The sequence below is a fragment of the Fusarium oxysporum genome, chromosome 7, assembly GCF_000149955.1.
Source record: "Fusarium oxysporum f. sp. lycopersici 4287 chromosome 7, whole genome shotgun sequence".
NCBI classification, from domain to species: Eukaryota; Fungi; Ascomycota; class Sordariomycetes; order Hypocreales; family Nectriaceae; genus Fusarium; species Fusarium oxysporum.
Window position 1 is genome coordinate 1,386,220 of NC_030992.1, and position 19,171 is coordinate 1,405,390.

At 48.3% G+C, this 19,171-nt stretch overlaps 10 protein-coding genes across 14 annotated transcripts; 3 read left to right on the forward strand and 7 right to left on the reverse strand.

Moving 5' to 3' along the window:
- Positions 1-31: 31 nt before the first annotated feature.
- Positions 32-429, reverse strand: FOXG_05168 (uncharacterized protein; the record flags this gene model as incomplete). Its single annotated transcript, XM_018383305.1, has 2 exons — positions 32-305; positions 338-429. The coding sequence occupies 2 exons, from the start codon at positions 427-429 to the stop codon at positions 32-34; spliced, it is 366 nt and encodes a 121-aa protein (XP_018240201.1).
- A 2,496-nt stretch (positions 430-2,925) lies between these two features.
- On the reverse strand, positions 2,926-3,356 carry FOXG_18990 (uncharacterized protein; the record flags this gene model as incomplete). Its single annotated transcript, XM_018399147.1, has 2 exons — positions 2,926-2,991; positions 3,072-3,356. The coding sequence occupies 2 exons, from the start codon at positions 3,354-3,356 to the stop codon at positions 2,926-2,928; spliced, it is 351 nt and encodes a 116-aa protein (XP_018240202.1).
- Positions 3,357-3,609: 253 nt separating this feature from the next.
- On the forward strand, positions 3,610-5,184 carry FOXG_05169 (target-rapamycin complex subunit LST8). Of its 2 annotated transcripts, XM_018383306.1 has the most exons (4): positions 3,610-3,771; positions 3,828-3,849; positions 3,908-4,403; positions 4,454-5,184. In XM_018383306.1, exons 1-4 carry the CDS (start codon positions 3,750-3,752, stop codon positions 4,865-4,867), a joined length of 954 nt encoding a protein of 317 aa, XP_018240203.1. In that variant the 5' UTR covers positions 3,610-3,749; the 3' UTR covers positions 4,868-5,184. The 2 variants fall into 2 exon arrangements, with proteins under 2 accessions (XP_018240203.1, XP_018240204.1); XM_018383307.1 differs by having other exon boundaries at positions 3,630-3,771; positions 3,828-4,403.
- On the reverse strand, positions 5,132-5,838 carry FOXG_05170 (uncharacterized protein). The gene is made up of 3 exons (XM_018383308.1): positions 5,524-5,838; positions 5,416-5,476; positions 5,132-5,368 (listed from the first exon to the last, which is right to left on the reverse strand). Exons 1-3 carry the CDS (start codon positions 5,639-5,641, stop codon positions 5,293-5,295), a joined length of 255 nt encoding a protein of 84 aa, XP_018240205.1. The 5' UTR covers positions 5,642-5,838; the 3' UTR covers positions 5,132-5,292.
- Positions 5,839-7,804: 1,966 nt separating this feature from the next.
- FOXG_05171 (uncharacterized protein) lies at positions 7,805-8,789 on the forward strand. 2 transcript variants are annotated; one of them, XM_018383309.1, is made up of 3 exons: positions 7,844-8,337; positions 8,451-8,543; positions 8,590-8,789. In XM_018383309.1, the coding sequence occupies exons 1-3, from the start codon at positions 8,046-8,048 to the stop codon at positions 8,652-8,654; spliced, it is 450 nt and encodes a 149-aa protein (XP_018240206.1). In that variant the 5' UTR covers positions 7,844-8,045; the 3' UTR covers positions 8,655-8,789. The 2 variants fall into 2 exon arrangements, with proteins under 2 accessions (XP_018240207.1, XP_018240206.1); XM_018383310.1 differs by having other exon boundaries at positions 7,805-8,543.
- Positions 8,790-8,811: 22 nt separating this feature from the next.
- Positions 8,812-11,502, reverse strand: FOXG_05172 (uncharacterized protein). The gene is made up of 4 exons (XM_018383311.1): positions 10,098-11,502; positions 9,741-9,978; positions 9,518-9,683; positions 8,812-9,440 (listed from the first exon to the last, which is right to left on the reverse strand). The coding sequence occupies exons 1-4, from the start codon at positions 10,105-10,107 to the stop codon at positions 9,312-9,314; spliced, it is 543 nt and encodes a 180-aa protein (XP_018240208.1). The 5' UTR covers positions 10,108-11,502; the 3' UTR covers positions 8,812-9,311.
- Positions 11,503-12,978: 1,476 nt separating this feature from the next.
- Positions 12,979-14,866, reverse strand: FOXG_05173 (20S proteasome subunit alpha 1). 3 transcript variants are annotated; one of them, XM_018383312.1, is made up of 5 exons: positions 14,455-14,866; positions 14,334-14,393; positions 14,144-14,238; positions 13,879-14,091; positions 12,979-13,821 (listed from the first exon to the last, which is right to left on the reverse strand). In XM_018383312.1, exons 1-5 carry the CDS (start codon positions 14,459-14,461, stop codon positions 13,435-13,437), a joined length of 762 nt encoding a protein of 253 aa, XP_018240209.1. In that variant the 5' UTR covers positions 14,462-14,866; the 3' UTR covers positions 12,979-13,434. The 3 variants fall into 3 exon arrangements, with proteins under 3 accessions (XP_018240209.1, XP_018240210.1, XP_018240211.1); XM_018383313.1 differs by having other exon boundaries at positions 14,144-14,393; XM_018383314.1 differs by having other exon boundaries at positions 13,879-14,238; positions 14,455-14,818.
- Positions 14,867-14,954: 88 nt separating this feature from the next.
- FOXG_05174 (uncharacterized protein) lies at positions 14,955-16,842 on the forward strand. Its single transcript, XM_018383315.1, has one exon. It carries the CDS (start codon positions 15,341-15,343, stop codon positions 16,523-16,525), a length of 1,185 nt encoding a protein of 394 aa, XP_018240212.1. The 5' UTR covers positions 14,955-15,340; the 3' UTR covers positions 16,526-16,842.
- On the reverse strand, positions 15,034-17,819 carry FOXG_05175 (uncharacterized protein). Its single transcript, XM_018383316.1, has 2 exons — positions 17,214-17,819; positions 15,034-17,168 (listed from the first exon to the last, which is right to left on the reverse strand). The coding sequence occupies exons 1-2, from the start codon at positions 17,697-17,699 to the stop codon at positions 16,734-16,736; spliced, it is 921 nt and encodes a 306-aa protein (XP_018240213.1). The 5' UTR covers positions 17,700-17,819; the 3' UTR covers positions 15,034-16,733.
- A 389-nt stretch (positions 17,820-18,208) lies between these two features.
- FOXG_05176 (uncharacterized protein) lies at positions 18,209-18,941 on the reverse strand (the record flags this gene model as incomplete). Its single annotated transcript, XM_018383317.1, has 3 exons — positions 18,209-18,391; positions 18,442-18,806; positions 18,893-18,941. The coding sequence occupies 3 exons, from the start codon at positions 18,939-18,941 to the stop codon at positions 18,209-18,211; spliced, it is 597 nt and encodes a 198-aa protein (XP_018240214.1).
- Positions 18,942-19,171: the final 230 nt, after the last annotated feature.

Here is a 19,171-nt window from a genome sequence, read left to right on the forward strand (position 1 = left end):
CTTGTATGTAGCCTGATACGGCTGTCCCCTCTCATACATGTCCTGAAAGACATTTCTTAGCAAGACTGGCCATGGTCTGCCATGAGGTAAAGTGATCAAGAACGACGACCATAGATACTGAAGCCACTTGAGCCTCCGTGAGAACGGCCATGCTGGCCACCTCTGGACGGAGGAGGTGGTGGAGGAGTGGTGCCTCCTTGAACCTGGGGAGGGGAGGATCCTGTAGCGAGATAGCTGTAGGAAACTCTACGAAGTTTTGTTCCATGGCAGGCCTGGCATAACCCACTGCTTCAGAGTCAGTAAAGCTGAGATACAACGGGGAGGGTAGTGAACATACGACCCACGCTGGAAGGATCCAGCACATAGATCGCAGGTAATCCAAGTCATGCCTTCATCATCAAAGACGTAGGAGGATAGAGAAGAAGCCATGGTAAGTGATGTCAGGAGTTGTTGCCGTTTGTGGTGTTTGAGTTTGGTAGTCAGTTGAGTTTCTTATTTTTCCAAATCTTTCATTGTAGCATCAGGAAGGCCTATCTATATATATATATATAGTCTCAACCTGGAGAGCATCAGCTTCGGCCATAGTATGTATCAGACAGCCAATGTGACAGAGGCTATGTTCATCGTTCAAAACGGCCACCAACACACCGCCTCACAAACACCACGAAGGCGAGAATTGACATGGAGCGTCATATCATGTCTGTCAGAGTTGGTAGCCGTTGTCAAGATGCCGGCTGCAACCGGGTCTTGTGATGGCGATCGGGTCAAGGATGCTTGGTTGCCTTAATCGGGCTCAAATCCCTAGACAATCTGTTTCGTGCCCGAACTTAACGGCACTCATCTGAGCCGGGATGCAAATTCACATATCTGGGGTCCTGGGTTTGGGCCTCATTTCCAAACGCACATCCCTACACCAGCTCCTGTCGGCCCCGAACTACAGCACAAACTTGGCCGAATAGCTGCGCTTTGTGGCTTTTGCACTTCATGCAACTCTCCTTCGGTCTGTACCAAGAGCGCCTCCTGGACCGCGTCGTCGGTGCTTATATGGAGGTAAAATGCCTCGAAATGTTGACCGGTTGCGGAGGCGTCCGGCAAATCACAATCCATCCTGACCAACTCTGACGGCTTGCTGCATGATCGCAAGGTTGTGCCTCATACCCCGAGCTTTTGCGACGAACCAGGTTAAGCGGACTCTGTGACTTCGGCTGAACTCATGCAGCTTCGCGGGTATTGAAAGACGCCATTTCTCAAATAGCTGTGCTATTGCGTGCATGCCTAAGTAGTTGCAGCAGCCATGATATTACATGCCCAACACCCTTAACAGATGCTGGAAATTCTGGAAAGCGCTCATCTGGTGGGTGTCACATATTGACTCTGAGGGACAGACCGACCGCGTCTCGTGAAGTGTCAGCTAGTAGCCTTGCTTGAAAGGGGGCGTAGAAGGCGATATATTCGCATCACCTGAAATCTTGCTATCACGTCGGTGTATAGTTTAAGTATACGAAACCGAGACCCTGAGAGGATCCTAGTCTTGGCCATCATGCTGTGTCCATCCTGACTCTTATCCGGTGCAACCTCCCGATAAGTGTCGGGCCTCTCCAAATGGCATAGTTCACCAGTTGACCGACTTTCCTGATGGCAGCCGCGTTTGTCGTTATTTGCTGCATCAAGTGAGCCCAAAGGTTGTCCCAGAGACAGAACCAAGTACACGAAGCCACGACATCGTTGTCAACATGCCACTCTTGTACGCCCATCAATAACCTGACCGGTCAAAAGACGTATGTTATCCATCGGTCAAGCCAAGACTGGAAATAAGGAAGGAAACAGTAAGCTTGCTGTGATGTTTCGATACGCAAAGTCATGCACCTCTTCGTTAGCTCTGCCTCTGTGTTACCCCCAACTACTTCAAACCTTCTCTGTTGAGCCTTCGAGTGTCTGCCCACCAACGCTTTGTAATCGGGAAAGTCATGGCCAACAGAAGTCTCAACCAATCTCGGCTGTCTTATCGATCAATACCGTCTCTTGCCTTGGCTCGGCTTAAGATACTGCAAGGACGAGACTATTCACAGTCTGACCACCCAATCCATGCCGTGTCGTTTCCAATGGGTGATACCGGGTACATCATCCATCGCTAAGGAAAAGAATAGTCAAAGATAACGAGGTCGGAGATGTTGATCCCGGGGTTGTTGCACGGATGGCCTTGCAGACACCTTTGCCGATTTAACAGGATACTTCTTATCCTGAGCCTCAAACCATGCACATTCACCTGGGGATGCTTATTCGTGTTTGATGACGTCTGAGCTCATCAAAAGACCGTCAGATGACCTCGACGCAGGAGACTTTTCGATCACCAATCAGAGAAGGTACGTAGTGGCTCGAACAGTAGTTTTTCTTATCTCTGATAGTATCTATCATTGTATCTCAGCCCCAAGATCGGTGATGTGTCGATTCAAAAAACATGAAAGTCAGCTGAACTATACCAGTACTCGGCGCTCGCTGTTATTGAAGGGGGTGGAGCCGTCAGGGGCTATCAGCTAGACTCCGTTCCGTTTTAGAAGTCTGCAGTCAGTCCCAACTGACCTGATGATTCAAGTATGATGACAGCGAAGAGAAAGAAATTCCTCCAGTTTTGAGGGTCACGTAGGACATGCTGTGTATGTCTCAAAACTTCCGAAGGGCTTGATTTCAACAGGCCGTATTGAACCTCCAACGGCGTCACACGACAGTTGGACCTGCATCTGTGATGTTATCGTGAAATGATCTGATAATTCATTCAAAGTCGGTTTGAAATTGACGCAGGCAAAAGGTGCCATTCTTTGCCTTTGACGTTGTGCAATAACTCCCAGTTGGTGCACTCAGACATACAGCTCAGTGACAGAATGAGATCGTGATTCCGTGGACATACACTTGCTGCCCAATAGACGGTTACTGCATTTGCAGCTGCTCTAACATCAGACTCTCGTCATTCCCTCCAACATAACGTCCATTTTCCTGTAGCTGAGTGTTACAACGGCCCGACCACGCGAGAATGACAAGTTGACGTGACCAAAAAAAGGTTGGGTCAGTCATACCATCTGTTCTGCCAGGAGCTGTTGTTGATGCAAATGCCCTATGAGGTGGGCAGGCGGGTGTTGTTGAACGAGCTGCAGAGACGGGTGATGGCATGGGCGAAACCACGATGAGCCTGTGCGACCGGTTACACAAACAATGCCCGTCGCGCAAATTACGCCCTTTTCAGACAATATGGGTCTCGTAGTAACTTGGCGAGGTTCTGCTAGAAATTTCTGGCCTTTTCGGACTTTTGGTTGAACTTGGTCTGCATGATCGTTGTGGTATGCACTTGCAAGTGTCCACATTGTGGCATAATGGTTCACAAACGCTACCACTGATTAAGCTGAAAGCACGGAGAGAATCATGTCGTGGCAATATTTCGTGTATTTTTTTAATGCTTGAGAATCAACTTTGCTGTTGATATTCATGTCAGAGAGTCAGTTGTTCAAATTATGGAAGGACGATGCGACGTTGCGCTACATGGGGGAAGTCCTAGTACCGTTTAAGTGCATAGCTTGGTTGTTGCATATCGTTTCCATGCGCGTCGTTCTTCGCGGTGGAGAGGAGGCTTTGGAGTAGGGAATTAGAGCTTGGGAACTTGATAAATGCTTTGTTTCTCGACCTTCCTTGACGAAAAGTCCTGGGACAACTATCAAGACCATGAGCTGAGCTTACGCGACTGATTTTCCGCCTTCGAAATGTCTGTTATTCTCTGCACAGGTAAATGCGACTCCTCTATCAACATATCCTCCAATACAAGCTAACCCACCTTACAGCTGGCTATGACCACACTATCAGGTGCGATACGATGCGCTTCTCGACTGGTAATCGCAAATGGCTGACATGTGGCTTCTAGATTCTGGGAGGCCTTGTCGGGTATCTGTTCACGCACGATTCAACACCCTGACTCCCAGGTGAACCGTCTCTGCATCTCTCCCGACAAGCGATACCTTGCCGCCGCTGGCCATCATACCGTCAAGCTGTACGATATCAAGTCTACGAATCCCAACCCGTTGTTGACATTTGAGGGCCACACTGGAAACATCACAGGCGTTGCGTTTCACTGCGAGGGGAAATGGATGGTAACTAGCTCCGAGGACGGGACCGTCAAGATCTGGGAGACACGGACCGGATCGATTCAACGAAGCTACAACCATGGCTGTCCGGCCAACGACGTGGTGATTCACCCCAACCAGGGTGAGATCATCAGCTGCGATAGGTCTGGAAGTGTCAGGGTGTGGGATTTGGCTGAGAACAACTGTTCCCATGAGCTCATCCCAGAGGAGGACGTCTCAGTCTCCAGCGTTACTGTCGCTAGTGATGGGTCCTTGCTATGCGCTGCGAACAATGCTGTAAGTAACAATCAGAGGTGCTGGAAATTGATCTCTAACCATTTCGCTAGGGCAACGTATTCGTATGGAATCTTATTCAGAGCTTTGATCGCACACAATTAGTGCCGGTAACGCACTTCAATGCCCACAAGGAATACATCACCCGTATTCTTCTATCCCCAGACGTCAAGAAACTCGCCACTTGTAGTGCAGACCACACAGCCAAGATCTGGGAGGTGAAGAACATCGAACCAAGCACAGATCTGGAACCCAAGCCGTATCCCCTAGAAGCCACTCTTACCGGGCACCAGCGCTGGGTCTGGGATTGTGCTTTCAGCGCCGACTCTGCGTACCTAGTCACTGCTTGCTCCGATCACTATGCGCGATTGTGGGAATTGCATAGCCAGCAGATTATCCGACAATACAACGGACATCACAGAGGAGCTGTCTGCGTTGCCTTGAACGATTATTCGGAAACACGATAAAGGGGTTATATGGAGCACGGTATAGCACTAGATTCATGCCAGGTTGGCGGGAGAATGGCGTTGGTAAGATGTTTTCAATAAGGTTCGGATATTACTGTTTGAGGATTGAAGCTACGATACGGGCGTGTGCCCTAGATAGTGAAAGGCTTTCATTTGTCAACAGAAATCGCATTGTAAGCCCCTGGAGAATGACATCAAGTAAGTGGCACTGAAGAGGCAATAGTGCAAGTCAAATCCAAATATGAAAGCATTAAACAGATCTTATATGGTTTGACTTTGCTACACAATCTATTCACAAAGGGGGCCAATCTGTTGACAATTTCAATTGTTCATATGTAAGTGATGCCGCTGGTAAATTCCAAGGCCTTCCAAACATTCGTGTAGGTATCAAGGTCGCTTGCTAGGCATGGGCAGCCTCGGAGTTTTTAGAAATCCTCCTTGTCAAGACGCTCCTTGGCATTCTTCTTGGCCTCATCGGAGACGTTGAGGTTGTTCAGGGTACTATTGCTATTAGCCGGTAGTCAAGTCTAAGAGACGTTGGAACTTACGCCTTGAGACCGCCAGCAACATTGCCAGGGTTCTTGTCCTTGTTGTCCTCAGCACCAGTAACTGTAAGATGTTAGAATAGGACTTATAATGGGAGGCGTGGAGCTTACCCTCACCACCGTTGAACTCGTTCTCGAGAGCCTGACGTGAGTACTCCTTGGCCTCCTCGGAGGTGTTGGGGTTGTTGATAGTAGCCTTGTGGCCGCCGGCAACCTGAGCATCGGTCATTTTGAAGGAAGTGTGTGGTGAAATTGGTAAAGAATAGGAGGTCTTGTGATAGCTGTTGCTTGAGAGTGGTCGATGTGTTGATGATGAGAATTGTTGGCTTGGTTGTGGACAACAGGACCTTCTTATAGCTGTTTCTCAGCCCTTGTTTGGCCTCTCATCGCCGATCCCAGACTGAAAATCAACCTGAAAACATCAAAGATCATTTCATTGATGCAACTGATGAGCCGGCAGATCGTCCAGCCTCCTCTTATTGCGACGTTTCTGTCGGCAAGCTGCTTTCTCACAAGGAAGCTTGCAAATTGACCTGGTACCCGACGGGATTGTTTGCTTTTGGTGAGGAATCATGCGGATACGGCTTGTTGTGTGGTGACGTGTAGGCTGCCCCTGAGCAAGGATTTCATCACAGGCAAATGCTCGATCATGATGTTGAAGCGTGAATAATGACATTCTGATATGTGTGCGATATCAGAGATCGCAATTGGAAACATCCTGGGGAAAGCTTGTAGGTATGTTATCGGGTCGATCGATAGTAAAGCCTGATCTTGTTGCAACCAAATCTCAGTCTTTAATGGTGCCCTTGCAAATCATCCACGATCATGCAAGACGAAGTGTATAGTCTAAATCAATACCATTGCAATGACGAAATTCGAAAAGGGCAAGATGTTAGTTGAGATCAACAACAATACCACAACTCTGACCACTATAACGTTCCTGGACAAAACTGTATTGAGCTACAGGTCATGACGCATCAATTCATATTTGTGAGGCACTCATCGCTAATTACAACAAATGTTCCCTAGAATCACGGCTACTGGCTTAAGTGAGGACTCCAAAGCAAACAAAGATGAAAAGACGGTCTGTGCCAGTTGATGAATCATGGACACGGATCATGACATCAGAACGTGTCGTAAACATAGGACCGATCACGACGAATGCGCGAGATCCCGTGAAACACTGGAGAAGGAGAGAGACATACGAGGAAGCGTGAGAGAAATGAGAGAAAGGGGTTGAATATTCCTTGATTGAATTTGCTCCAGACTTGGGTGAAGGTGGTTGGATCAACTGATGGATATTGACGGGCCACTAAACCTATGCCAAGTTTGAACTCTCAAAGCATTGGAGAGGAACAATCTTGAATAGAAACATGCCTAAGATTAGTGAATCCAATCGCAACCTGACAATGTTCTATAAGCAAGATCAACTTAAGTGATATATCAATTCTGTCATTTGTCTTGTGGTTGGTCAAGGGTAGGTTGAGCATTAGAAACTTTGCATGATCGGCAAGCTGAGACGTTGGGTATGATTCGGACAATTCCGAAGTAAATATATCCAAGAGTGTCTGTATGAATGAAACCTTTAACCGACGCTGGCCGAGTTATCTGCGTATGCGGTCAAATTGAAGCCGACGTACGGATTGACGATCACTTAATCCTGTGTTCTGTGTCGTTGAGCTTGATAATAGTCCCGAGATCGAAAAGCCAATCACGGAGCGTACCAGCTTTTTAGGGGATCCGAAACTTAGACGAAACCACTGTAAAGACACTAACTGGCTCTAGCATATAGCTGATCCGTCCTCGTGGGACAGCGAGACATGTTATGTCGATCCATCTGGATATGACAAGTGGCTCATCGGCGTGTCCGCGGTAAAGGGAGCGAATCAAACTCAATGGACCTTCATTGAGCGGCTCTTGGCCGTGCGTCTATCGAATTTCCTCATCGTCGGAACTAGGTCTCTCCCTACGGGGCCTATGTTGATCACAAGGAGGTAGGGAGGCCAACCACGGGCCTCATGTCCAACATGCTGATGACGTCGCATCAGAACTTTAAGTCCCCATGTCCAGCTGAACAGGGATCATCGCCAAGAAGCCCCGAGTGACCGGGACGACATGTGGGTTACTCCTAGCAAGCGGTGACAGCATCTTGCACCAAAAAGAATAAGCGATGTGTCTGTGTGAGAAAAAGATGTCCATGATGGATGGTCGGGTCGCTTGTCAGCGCGGGAATGCGGCTAAAAGCACTGACCATGCGGGGAGCCAGAAAGCGCCACACTAGCTGGCCCAAGCCCCCTGGATCCCATCAACAGCCCCCTGTAAGGATAGCGTCCTTAGTGGACAGAATTTCCCTAGGGCGAGGCTGAGTTCACGACCCGCCAGCCACGTTGACGCCTTAGCCTCCAGTAATATTTTTAGAAAGCACTTCTCCTGCGAGATTCTGCCCTTGGCTCAATCTCAACCTCCACACAACCATCACAACCCGACGACTAATAGGCCTTGTGGATTAATATCAGCCCTTTCTTGACGAACGCACGAGCCTCATGTTCCCTGGTCTACGTTCACACCACTCTTTGATCCCTTGATATTGAAAATCTAGAACGCAGGGAAGGTTGTGTTGCATCGTCACCATCATGGCATCTGCAGAAGAGAAGCCACCAGTCTTCAATTACATCCTCAGCTTCGTTCTTGTCGGCCTCGCGTGGGGCTTCACAACCCCTTTCATCCGTCGTGCCGCTCAATCACATAATCCACCGACGCATCCAGTGCTCGAGAGCCCATCAGTTCAATCTAGCTGGCTGAAGTCAAAGTTATACGGAGCTTTCTTTGCGGTCATTGACCTTTTGAAGAATCCTCGTTACGCAATCCCGTTGGTTCTCAATCTTACGGGAAGTATCTGGTTCTTCTTGCTTATTGGACAGGCTGGTAAGTTATACTTTCTAAACTCACCTGTCAAAGGTTGTCAGGGGGTGTCGATCGCGGATAGTCTAGTGAATCTTTGCCACGCCGAGTTGTTAGTTACTAATGACGAAAATCAGAATTGAGCTTGACTGTGCCTATTGTAAACACGCTGGCGTTCCTCTTTACCGTTCTGGGTGATTGGTACGTTGATGGTAAAGTGATCAGTAAAGGTGAGTTTGTGTTCATTCATGGCTATCTGTGTATTGACCATTTTAGATACTGCGGTTGGGATGGCTCTTATGTTGGTTGGAATTGGCTTGTGTGTTCAGAGCAAGCGTTGATAGACTAGATTATATGTAATTGAACGTCAATGATTTTGTATTCAACAAATACCTTGTTCGGATTGGTTACCAAACAATGGAAGCAACATGCATGGGAGACTCCACTTCTGAGAGACTTATTTGGTGAAACATGAACCACAATCATGGGTGAGGCATGTAAGTGATGAAGTGAATATAAAGTTATTAGAGAATGCAAGAGAAGAGGTAGAGTAAATAGTTATGCTATTGTTCTGCTCCAGGCAGTTAATGGAGCCCAGCCCCGTTCTCCTAACTAAGGTCCTGCAAGACCCAGGAGATCCTCTCCATGTATCTCAAAGTGTGCCCAAGCAACACAAATCTGTATCGTTTACATCCAGTAAAACAAACCATGACTCATCAAGTCATGAAGAAAATATAACAAACATGTTTATCCTTTGCAAAATCACAACCCCAAACCTCAACTCTCCCCCTTAAATATCCGGTCGTCAAGGGTATTCGTTAAAGAATCGTATGCGTCAAAGAAGTAATAGGAAGAAAGTTTTCATGATTAGCGTAGACGTCGTTCGCTTGCTTTTGGTTCTCTTCGTTTCGTCTCTCGTTCATCACAACCGTTGGTCCTGGGGGGTATCTTAGATCGTACGTAGTAGCTTCGTCGTCTCTGTTTCCCTGGCGTATTGTTCACCGGCGTGCTCGGAGCCAGCGGAGCACGCTTCGGAGACTGGGATCTTCTGCCGTCCAGCGGCCCATTCCTTCATCCGAGGCCTTGAGCTCGGCGTAGATTACTTCGTCGGCGATGGCTGAGAGCTCCTGTAGCAAGAGTTAGTCTGAGATGGCTTAGAGCATTGAAGGCTACCGGGAATAATAGCCTGTAAAGGTTATCGTACCGCTCGCAGCTGTCGATCGCATGCTCGAAGTTGAGACTGGTTGCTCGAGTTTGGTACGCCGCCCTGCAGCACCTGATTTCTGTATTCAACCCATCGTTGAGCCGCCGCTTGTCGAAGGTAAATCTTCTGTCCCTCGTGTCGTCTTGCGTACGCGTCCAAGAGAACTCTTCAAGGTGTTAATAATCTTGCCCCGATTTACTGTCTAGCAAACTTGAAGACCTACTGTTTAAGCTCGGCCTTCATCTGCTCTTGCTCTCCACCAGGGGGAGTTGGCACGCTGGTGTCCGCACCACATTCCAGAATGTGTTGTCCATCCAGCGCACATTGTCGAAGGGCAGCCCATCCTTCGGTGTAATAGTCTGCAGTATCCTCAGGTTCGACAGGAGCAGCAGCTATGTAGTATTGCAGTGTTCGGAAATCAGAGAGAACTTCAGCAACTCGCATTGTGCGGAACTCGTTTACTGTAGGAGATAACAAGTTCACGTGTCAGTGTCTCTGAGTCTTTGAGGGGGTCTGTGGTGGTGCAAAGATGCCAATTGACCACCGTGGGTAGTTGCCAAGCTGGCCAGGTATAACTTACATCCGTCCATTATTTCTTAGTATTTGGTTACAATTGCTTTCGAAAGGTCAAGGTGATCAGACTAGCTGTGACACGAAGACAACGAGGCCAAAATGGAAGAAGAGGTAGGAAATAGAGTCGTAATGTATTCGAATCAAGCAAAATCGATTTGAATCGTAAAATAGTCGGTGATGAAAAAGTTGACGAAAATGGTAGGTAAGGAAATATTATAAGAGCTTTGTCATGTCGATCACTTGGTAACAGTTGAGAGAAGCCGGTTCTTCAATGCTTGCTTGATTGATTGACTGAACAATCGAAACAAGCAGCAGAACCGGGCATCCTTTTTGTATTGTATTATCGTGATGGTTGTCGAAGGCCTCCCAGATACTCCATCGAGAAACTAGAAACAGACACAGACAACAAGAAGAGTTCCAAGAAGCTCTTGCTCCAGAAAAGTCTCCGTCTAGTCTAACTTCAGTCTACAGCTCGACCTAAGCTTGCCAAAGGCATGCCATGCTCCACCAACGGGCAGCGAACGGCTACTAGGTCCAAGGGGGGATACCACCCGACATCAAGCACCCCCTCTCTCTTCCTAGTCGAAGAGCCCCTACGACACACATGAGAGGCTCGGCAATTAAAGCCAGCCTTCTGAGACAGAATCCTGGGCCACCAGTGAGAGGGTCAAGATGTGCCTCCACTCAGAACGACCCTTTGCAAGCGCATGTCCAAGTGCAAGCTCAAAAACATCGACGACCCCGGACCAGCTGGTGGCAAACCATCATGTTATCGAATGGAACCCAAGCACAAGGCCAAAGCCTTACCCTCAGCCCTACTCCTTACCCTGTCCTGCCCCTGGATATATGCAGAGTACTGCAGGGCCCGGAGAGTAAAGAGCCCCATGTAGGTAGTGTGTATGTGTGTGGCACGTCATGAGCATGGCATGGCATGGCATGGTGTTGAGGGTGAGGATGAAATCGATGGGTGTGTGTCCAGCCACACCCGGTTTTTCTCTCCCGATAGGGTCGAGCATCCGTGATATTCTAGTTGAGAGGCGTCAAAGAGGCGTTTCTCTTTCTCCTCGGCTCGTCTTGTAGTTTAAGCACGATACCGTATTCCGTCTTTAGACAGAGCGGCGTGGGGTCAAGACTCAAGCCATTGCGAATTTCACATATCTTCAGTTTTCCGACGGACTAAAACATCCTAAAAAGTATCTTTGTCCGAGCAAACAAAGTAAAAATACACCGGGTATGTTAACGTTATACGCTACGAAACGTGCAGTCACTTTTTCTGCAGGGGTGTGGTTGTCAGAAACAAGTCTCCGCAGAGAGATGCTAAGCTTGAGATACCTGCCCTTGCGTATAGAGCAAAGCGACGGTCAAAGTATTTGATAGAGAGAAAAATAAATGTGTAGGTTGTTGAATAGCGCAGGTGGATGTGGTGGGTTGGCGCCGGCTCAGCTACCTGGCTACCCATGAGCCACTCACTAGCTGTTCCCGAATAGGAAACGCCCTGTAGCTCTATCGGGGCAGCGAGGCCAATAGGCGCGCGGATGAAGCTTTCACAACTGTCCGGGGCGAGCTGATGGCTGTAAAGGGTCAAGCCTATCTACACGAGGCCGTCTGAAAAGTGAATGTAACCCTACAAGGCATGGGCACGACACGACACAAGACAAAATCAAAAGGCTGAGTCAATAGCGGTGATTCCGATATGAGGAGTTATCGAAATAATGATTCATGTTGTTCACACGAGCGATTGACGACTCTTGTCACCGACTTCCAGCTTTGATACAGAATGTAATGTTAGATTAAATGGTTGACATGGGGGGTTAAGGTAGTCTATGTCAAGTCAGATCTGAAACCAGCCCAGGGCATGCTGCATCTATCACAACTAGCTTGCTTACTTGGCTTGTCAATTCCAGCTCGTCCAGGTTCATTTCCAACAAGGCAGATCGCAGATATTGCAAAACATTGGGCTTTCCTCCAAATCATGAGGCACAGAATCGTCAGTTGACCGCATCTTCATTCATTACCAAGCATCCACAATCCAAGGAACTGGTCCTGGACCACGCTGTGGCGTCATGCCCTCTATTCTTTGCATGACGCCGTTTGAGGCCGCTCACATTCTGTCCCCCAACCAACATCATTCCTCATGTTCTTCAACCGTTATTGACTTCGACAAACTAAAACTTTAGTCTACGAACTCTCTACCGTTCGCCTTCTCAACGTTCGCCTCCCATTCCATACCATCCTTAACACGAACTCCTCCGTCTCGGTTACTTTCCATCGCTCCCGCTCCCGCTCCCGCGCCTTGGTTCTGTAAACAACTTACATCAGAACTTGATCCTGTTTTTGGATTGGTCGTGGCTTGTCTTCTTTCAGCGCCCCTGGGAGGCTCAAATCGGCGCTTACTATAGGTAGCCAGCCATCAACTCCAAGGAGCTTCCCAGTAAACCAGGGGCCCCTGTAAAGACGTAGTAGTAGATCCGATCGACCGGATGGATGGCTTTCACTTTCAGATCATATTTCACAAGCCTTGTCAACAAGCTTGTGCATGCCAGGAGAAATATTCATTACCAACCGCTTGTTTTCTCCAATTCTGTGCATTGACATATTTGATCCCATATGATTATCACTTCCAAGGATGTGATGAAGATACTAGCATATTTCGGGATAGCTCTGTCCGCATATTCATTCAAACTTGGAAATCATACGTGCAGTCACTCGTCAAGAAGCCTCTTTTGTCATTCACGTTCTAGATTCTCGTATGACTTAGAGATCAATTCCAATTGAGCTTGTTTTGGAGAAAGTAAATGGCATAGGTATGCGCATTGACCAAAATTAGAACAAACCACGCTAGAACAAACCTGCATCAAATCGAACTGGCTTCGTTGCGAGGCTTGCGCCTTTGTTCATGTCTGAAATAGATCCACTATTGAGAAATATTGGTTTTCTCAACACTCAAACCTGCACTACACCCATGACCCACTAACTGGCATATCTTAGTCCCATCGTAGGCTCTTAGTAACTTGGCGCGAGGCACACTCGTCCTCAATTGGGTCATCAGGCGCGACTGTTGTCATTTGCTCAATTGAAAAGTCTCATCAGTTTCTATTGCACATGGTAAGGACGGCTAGTGACACACTGACGAGGACCCACGCCCACGACGGCATCCAAGTCTCTGATCTTGATAATCCATCCCCCTGCATTGGTATTGCGTGGCCCACGTTCCTGGGAACAGAATGTCGTCTCTGCAGCCCACGAATCAGGCCTCTGATTCCTCGCGACAAAGTGCACCGACCTTCTACTATGGCCGGCCGACTATGTTTCATCCCATGTTCCATATCATTCTCTCCACTCGCTCAGTCCTTCTCTGCGATAGCTTGTAACCGGTCGTCAATCTCGTCCTCGGTCAATGTTCGGAATCCCGAGTAGGTTCCCTCTTCACCGTCAGGTCGAGGTCCACCCACGATACCGATCTCGATCTCTCCCTTCTTGAAATCCATGCTCAGAACTGTGCTCAGTGTTGTGATGGCCAGCTCAACAACCTCCTCCCAAGATCCCTCCGCATGCTCCTTGTTGCGGAGCTTCTTCTCAAGGTGGTTCAGCGCCTCCTGTTGCTTCGGGCCTGCCGCAGTTCCCTTGTAACCGATGTAGTATCCAGCAGGGTCGCACTTGAACAGCTGGGGGCCATATTCCGAGTCGAGCGAAATCAGAGTGGTCGCAACGCCGTAAGGTCGCATGTAAGCCTGGGGGTAAGGTCAGTATATGATTGGTCGCAGTTTTGAGGATGAGAATATGCTTACTCGTTGAGTGTAGACTTGGCTGATGTTGGCAAGACGCTTGGCTAGTGCATCAGCTGGCATCTCATACCCATACTTGTATCGAAATTCTGCTGCTTCGCCCTGAGCCCTTTGAGCGAAAGCCCGGGCATCTGCGATGGATCCTGTGATGACGCAGCCGACTGAGGGAGAGAGCTGGAAGATATGAGTGACAGAGGCGGGGTCCATAAGCTTGTCCTATTGTCATCATCAGTGCTGATCATGAGATTGTCCAACATTATCAACATACGGGAACCTTCTTCTGAGACAGAACAACAGCACAGTCCTTGCCTCTCACACCGACGGACATAATGTTGGCAGCCGTAATCGCCTTGAAGGCGTACTCTGCATTCATGTCAGTCCTGAATCATGTATCCATCAACGTCATTGGTCAAAGAAGTCGTAGGGTTCGGTGCTCTTGACGCTCGGGATTCGCATACCAACTTGGTACAGCCGACCATTATCAGCGAAGATGGTAATGTGTCGATCGTATGCGCCGGCTGTTTAATTGTGTGTTAGCAAGGATGCCATAGACCGGATTGATGCAGCAGCATAGCATACCCGACATTGTGGAGGATTTGTGTTATTTAACGGTTCGGGATCGGGTAGAATTAGCGGATGAAGCTCAAGAAGAACTCGTTAAGTTCTGAATGAGGCGAGTTTGAGATGTTGATTGACGTTGCGGAGGTTGAGGGGAGCTATTGTGGGTTGAGATAATCGACGCGTTAGCAGGAGCTTGCCTAGAGCACAGTGAGGCAACGGAGCTCAATGGGAAGGCTGAGTTGATGCCTCGCTGGCATTATGTAATCCTCAGGCAGAATGTGGTAGGTGGCAGGGTGATAGAAAAGACAGACACTACGATACCTTCTCATAAGAGAAGCCTGGGATTCGTTCATCGGTTAAAAGCTATTTTGCGAGTTCAAACTACATAAAAGGCTGTATAAAACCAGAAAATTCCAGCACTTTATACCCCCAGAGAGGTCTGAGATGATAAAGTCCCCAGTCAGTCTCTCAAGCTCTTTCCATATAATATTGTCGTCCAAGCTCTCCACATTCCTTATCTTATCGCAATCCTAGATCCACTCATGATAATCCTCAGAAAAAAAGTTGCTTGACAACCCAGGAGATCCGGCCCGCAACAACACGACATTGCATATCGGCCTTGCACTTGCACTACGCTAAAAGGAACCTGCAGAACTGACAACTCAGTGCCCCCCTTTAGACTTTGTGCTGTTGTTATTGGCCCTTTGGAAGTCAACAGAGAATCCACCGCTCACACAGCAGCTAGAAGAAAATTCGTGGACCCTGGCAACTACAGCAAATCTGAGGAAGTTGAAGAAAACACAAATCTCAGAATCTCAACTTTTGAGAGTCGAAGTCCGTTCCTGTTCTTGTTACTGTTTCTCGGTCCTCCCCTTCAAACCAACTGTACAAATATCATCTCACAATGTCTGGTCAAACTCCCGCCTGGAAGAAATTGGGCTTGAAGCTCAAGCAACCTTCTGATGCATCTGAGCCCAGCCTTGGGCACCCAACCAGCAGGACAAGCACAAGCACCCAGTCAAGTACAAAGAGAAAATTCGACGCCCCGCCGCCTTCCAATTCCTCTCAGGTTGCTAAGCGACCACGTCAGGATGAAGCCACAACAAGTTGGAATGCACCAGGACAGTTAAAGAGGCAGAAGTCAGTCACCTTTGCCGATGCACCACCCAACAACCACTTTGTCAGGACACCATCAAGGCCCGTTAAACAGAGCAAGGCCAAGAGCAAAGGCCCCGCAAAGAAACCCAAACCCCAGGTTCCTACTGATCTCAAGCCTGCGCTTGAATACTTGAGGCTCTGGAAGACAGCTCGCGATAGCTGGAAGTTCAACAAAAACCACCAGTCAAACCTAATCAAGCACGTTTTCGATGCCGATGGAATCCCCGCCTCTGACATTGAAACCTTCTACGACTACATCCAAGACTTGAAGGGCTTTGTGAGGATGCGACTGCTGGAGAATGCTCGCGAGGTTAGGGACCAGGACCAATCGGATGGAGCAAAGGTGTTCCCTGAGGGAACCAAAGACCTTGAGGCTACTCAACAACGATATGAGGAGGTCCTTGCTAGAATCCTTGAAAATCACCCAGTGGGAACTAAGAGAAAGGGCTTCACCGAGGTCGATTACCTCTCGGACTCAGAAGAGGAGGATGTCATCATTCGCCGACTTGTGAAGCGCATGAGAGCTGAGCTTGTCATTGATGAACTTTCCGATGGCGAAGACACTGAGGCCAGCATCGCATCATCACAGACCATCACTGCAAGCGATAATAACGTCACATCAACTACAGATGCAGAGAAGACTGTGAAGATCGCCGACGGCGTTCCCGGAAAACGTCGACGAAAGCTCCGTGTGAATGTCGAAGACAGCGATTCCAGCAGTTCCGAGTCGGACTCGGACTCTGATTCCGATAGTGACTCCGACACCAGCAGCAGCGGGAGCTCGTCATCGTCCGAGGACGAATCTGAGAATGAGGCCCCGGCACGACCTTATCGACAGTCCGGTGAGGAAGATTCGAGCGATTCCTCGTCTTCCTCGGATGAGTCAAGCTCTGGCGACAGCTCGAGTGAGGATGATTCGGACTCTGAGTGAAGATTATGATACCCGTCTTTGATGACACAGGATTAGGACGAAGCTGGAGCCGGATAGACTGTCAAACCATGTTCACAAACTAATTTTATCGACATACCTACGCATCATGTTTCAATGTATGTCTATTGGCATATTTATCTGTGGACGTAAAGAGAGGCTCTAATGAGCGTTGCAATGGTATATGTTATTTAGAGATCATCGTATTCCTTTAAGCATACAACTTGGTGAACCCTTCGTTTGGTGGTTGAAGCCAATTCTTATCATCATAATCCCTGTCTTGTCCTTCAATGATGTGGAACGTGTAAATAATTCGTCCCTTTTGACTGATGTTCTTCTCGCTCTTATGCAACAGGTTGCCGTGAATAAGGACTAGATCACCAGCCTTGACTTCTCCAGGGACATACTCATGTTGTCCGTCTGGCGCTGCTTGTCCGTAGCCTACTGCTGCAGGGAATTTTGGCCCATCATTGTCTACCATCTCTGTACCCACATTGCCTGCCTTGCGAACGAGTCTTTTCTCAACTGGTGCCCAGAGATGTGAACCAGGCAGGAAACTTAGACATCCATTTTCAAGCGTGGCATCTTCAAGTGCATACCAGAAACCGACCGCCGATGGAGGGTTGGTGTACAAGAAAGTGCTATCCTGGCGGATGTTAGTCAGTCATAAAACAGCATCAGGTTGACATACTTGGTGGGGAGGCACGGCGCCTCCTATTTCTGGTTGCTTGCAGATAACCATGCTCTGCAGACACCGAGGGTCTTTGAAGCCAAGGCTACGTGCCACAGCAGGTGGGCTGACCTTGCTTGTATCGTGGTCCAGAAGACGAGCAAATGGAGGCGATAGAGCGTGCAAGTAATGGCCAATTTTGTTAACAGCACGAGCCTTGGGCTTGGTGAGTTTTCCATCGTCGTCAAAGGCGTCTTCCTCGAAGAAGAACCGGACCTTATCGCCTGAAGTCAGGAAGTAGTCGTCACCAACATGGTCACGTTTCTCGCCGGTTGAGAAACGTGTGAGAGGGTGGTCATCTAGCGAGAAAGTTTCGAGAAGATTGTGAGTTTCGTCGAGTAGAGATTTGACAGTTGAGCTGGAGAGGGCGCCAGGGAGAATGAGGTAGCCATCGCGGTTGAAGGTGTCCAGTTGATCTGGTGAGAGACCTGGGGTATCAGTAGTCATGGTGTTTTTATTTCAAGGAGTTAAGTAGTGCTTGGGTATAAGTTGAGGTGATTTATCTTTATCTGAGCCGAGGTTGTGTGGGATAAGTTCATGTTGATAAAGAGTCGAAGGTGGGGAGCTACATATACCCCGCCTGCATCACCACATGCCTCATACGGTTATACTAACTACGACACACACAGCAGTTGTATCACTAAGAGGAAGATTGTAAGCTGACTTGATTGTGGGCTCTCACAGTTCGGATTTTGACTACCAACAGACACAGCTGCTTGTGATGATTATACGTCATGGTTTCTAGTCACATGCAATCGGCGAAATAATCTATCGATTTACTAAATCTATTTCAAGGTAGCTACAGCAGAGCCCCTCGTATCAGTTCAGATCAGCATCTTGAAATGTACCAGACATCTAACACCAGTGACTCTTTACTCAAAACCAAAACACCTGCCCATGAGAACATCAAACGAGAAAATATGCACCAAATCCAAGCATTAGTTATTGTAGACTTCCTAAGCATCGAGAGGGTCCGACAAGAAATCGTATCCTTCCTCGGGAGGAAGAAGGTATGCGGAGAAAGCAATACCAGTGGCAGTCAGAAGACAAATAACTGCCGCGGTGGTGCTGAGGTAGAACGACGTATCGAGCGACCACCCAGGAATATTGAACTGATCATCATGATCATAAAGATACGCCTAGCATAGATTAGTTTGTATCCAAATAGTTCCGTAGCAGACCAACTCACCACGATAGAAATGGCCACAAATTCCATAACAGAAATCAATGTCAACATGCCAGCGGCAAAAGGCCATCCAGTCTCGCGCTTGTATTTCCCACCGCACATGATGACAACAAAAGTCACCAAACCACCCAAGCATAAGAGAGTAGCAAATGATGCTAGAAATCCAACGGTCCTCCACATGGAGCAGAAGTATCGTTCACCTCCTTGACAGAGATCCTTGGGAGGGAATGGTCGACAGTATGGATCATCCAACGTTGAACAGCTCTTGTGTAAACCGATATGTCTCTCGACTATCTCGCCGGTGGCCGAAGTAACGGAGTATGTTACCCAGTTGGGGAGCCATATCGGGATTACTATCATGACCGTCGCTATTGTTTGTCAACTTGAGATGAACTAGAACCGGGCGCATACGTCATTGCAGGCGCGTGCTGTGGCAGAAAGTCGGAAAACCTACCAGCTACAAAGGCCGCCAGGGCCGAAGTGTATACCGAGACTCGCGTCATGGTGTATATTGCAGTTTATTGTCGAGTTTGAATGAATTAGATTGAGGTTGTGTGGTAGGCAGAAGAAGAAATGTCGATGCCTTGTGGTGGCCTGCCTTGAAAACAGCCCAGTTCATGTGCCAGGGTAAGTGCTACAGCTTATGAGTGGTTGATGCCAAGTTTCATTAATGGGTTTGGCGGGGATCAAATTGTGGCTTAGTTTGCGATGCAACCAAAGATAAGCGACCAAT

Excerpts from the sequence above, each read along its gene's own strand:
- FOXG_05169 (XM_018383306.1), top strand. The coding sequence starts at position 3,750 with ATGTCTGTTATTCTCTGCACAG. Across the intron at positions 3,772-3,827 it reads GTCTGTTATTCTCTGCACAG|CTGGCTATGACCACACTATC; the intron begins GTAAATGCGACT and ends CCCACCTTACAG. Across the intron at positions 4,404-4,453 it reads TATGCGCTGCGAACAATGCT|GGCAACGTATTCGTATGGAA; the intron begins GTAAGTAACAAT and ends CCATTTCGCTAG.
- FOXG_05170 (XM_018383308.1), bottom strand. The coding sequence starts at position 5,641 with ATGACCGATGCTCAGGTTGCCGGCGGCCACAAGGCTACTATCAACAAC. Across the intron at positions 5,477-5,523 it reads CGAGTTCAACGGTGGTGAGG|TTACTGGTGCTGAGGACAAC; the intron begins GTAAGCTCCACG and ends AACATCTTACAG. Across the intron at positions 5,369-5,415 it reads GTTGCTGGCGGTCTCAAGGC|TACCCTGAACAACCTCAACG; the intron begins GTAAGTTCCAAC and ends TAATAGCAATAG.
- FOXG_05171 (XM_018383309.1), top strand. The coding sequence starts at position 8,046 with ATGGCATCTGCAGAAGAGAAGCCACCAGTCTTCAATTACATCCTCAGC. Across the intron at positions 8,338-8,450 it reads CTTGCTTATTGGACAGGCTG|AATTGAGCTTGACTGTGCCT; the intron begins GTAAGTTATACT and ends GACGAAAATCAG. Across the intron at positions 8,544-8,589 it reads TGGTAAAGTGATCAGTAAAG|ATACTGCGGTTGGGATGGCT; the intron begins GTGAGTTTGTGT and ends TGACCATTTTAG.
- FOXG_05172 (XM_018383311.1), bottom strand. Across the intron at positions 9,684-9,740 it reads ATGAAGGCCGAGCTTAAACA|AGTTCTCTTGGACGCGTACG; the intron begins GTAGGTCTTCAA and ends AACACCTTGAAG. Across the intron at positions 9,441-9,517 it reads GCGATCGACAGCTGCGAGCG|GAGCTCTCAGCCATCGCCGA; the intron begins GTACGATAACCT and ends CTCTTGCTACAG.
- FOXG_05173 (XM_018383312.1), bottom strand. Across the intron at positions 14,092-14,143 it reads TGTCTCAGAAGAAGGTTCCC|GACAAGCTTATGGACCCCGC; the intron begins GTATGTTGATAA and ends TGATGACAATAG. Across the intron at positions 13,822-13,878 it reads GCCAAGTCTACACTCAACGA|GCTTACATGCGACCTTACGG; the intron begins GTAAGCATATTC and ends CCTTACCCCCAG.
- FOXG_05174 (XM_018383315.1), top strand. The coding sequence starts at position 15,341 with ATGTCTGGTCAAACTCCCGCCTGGAAGAAATTGGGCTTGAAGCTCAAG.
- FOXG_05175 (XM_018383316.1), bottom strand. The coding sequence starts at position 17,699 with ATGACTACTGATACCCCAGGTCTCTCACCAGATCAACTGGACACCTTC. Across the intron at positions 17,169-17,213 it reads GCGCCGTGCCTCCCCACCAA|GATAGCACTTTCTTGTACAC; the intron begins GTATGTCAACCT and ends AACATCCGCCAG.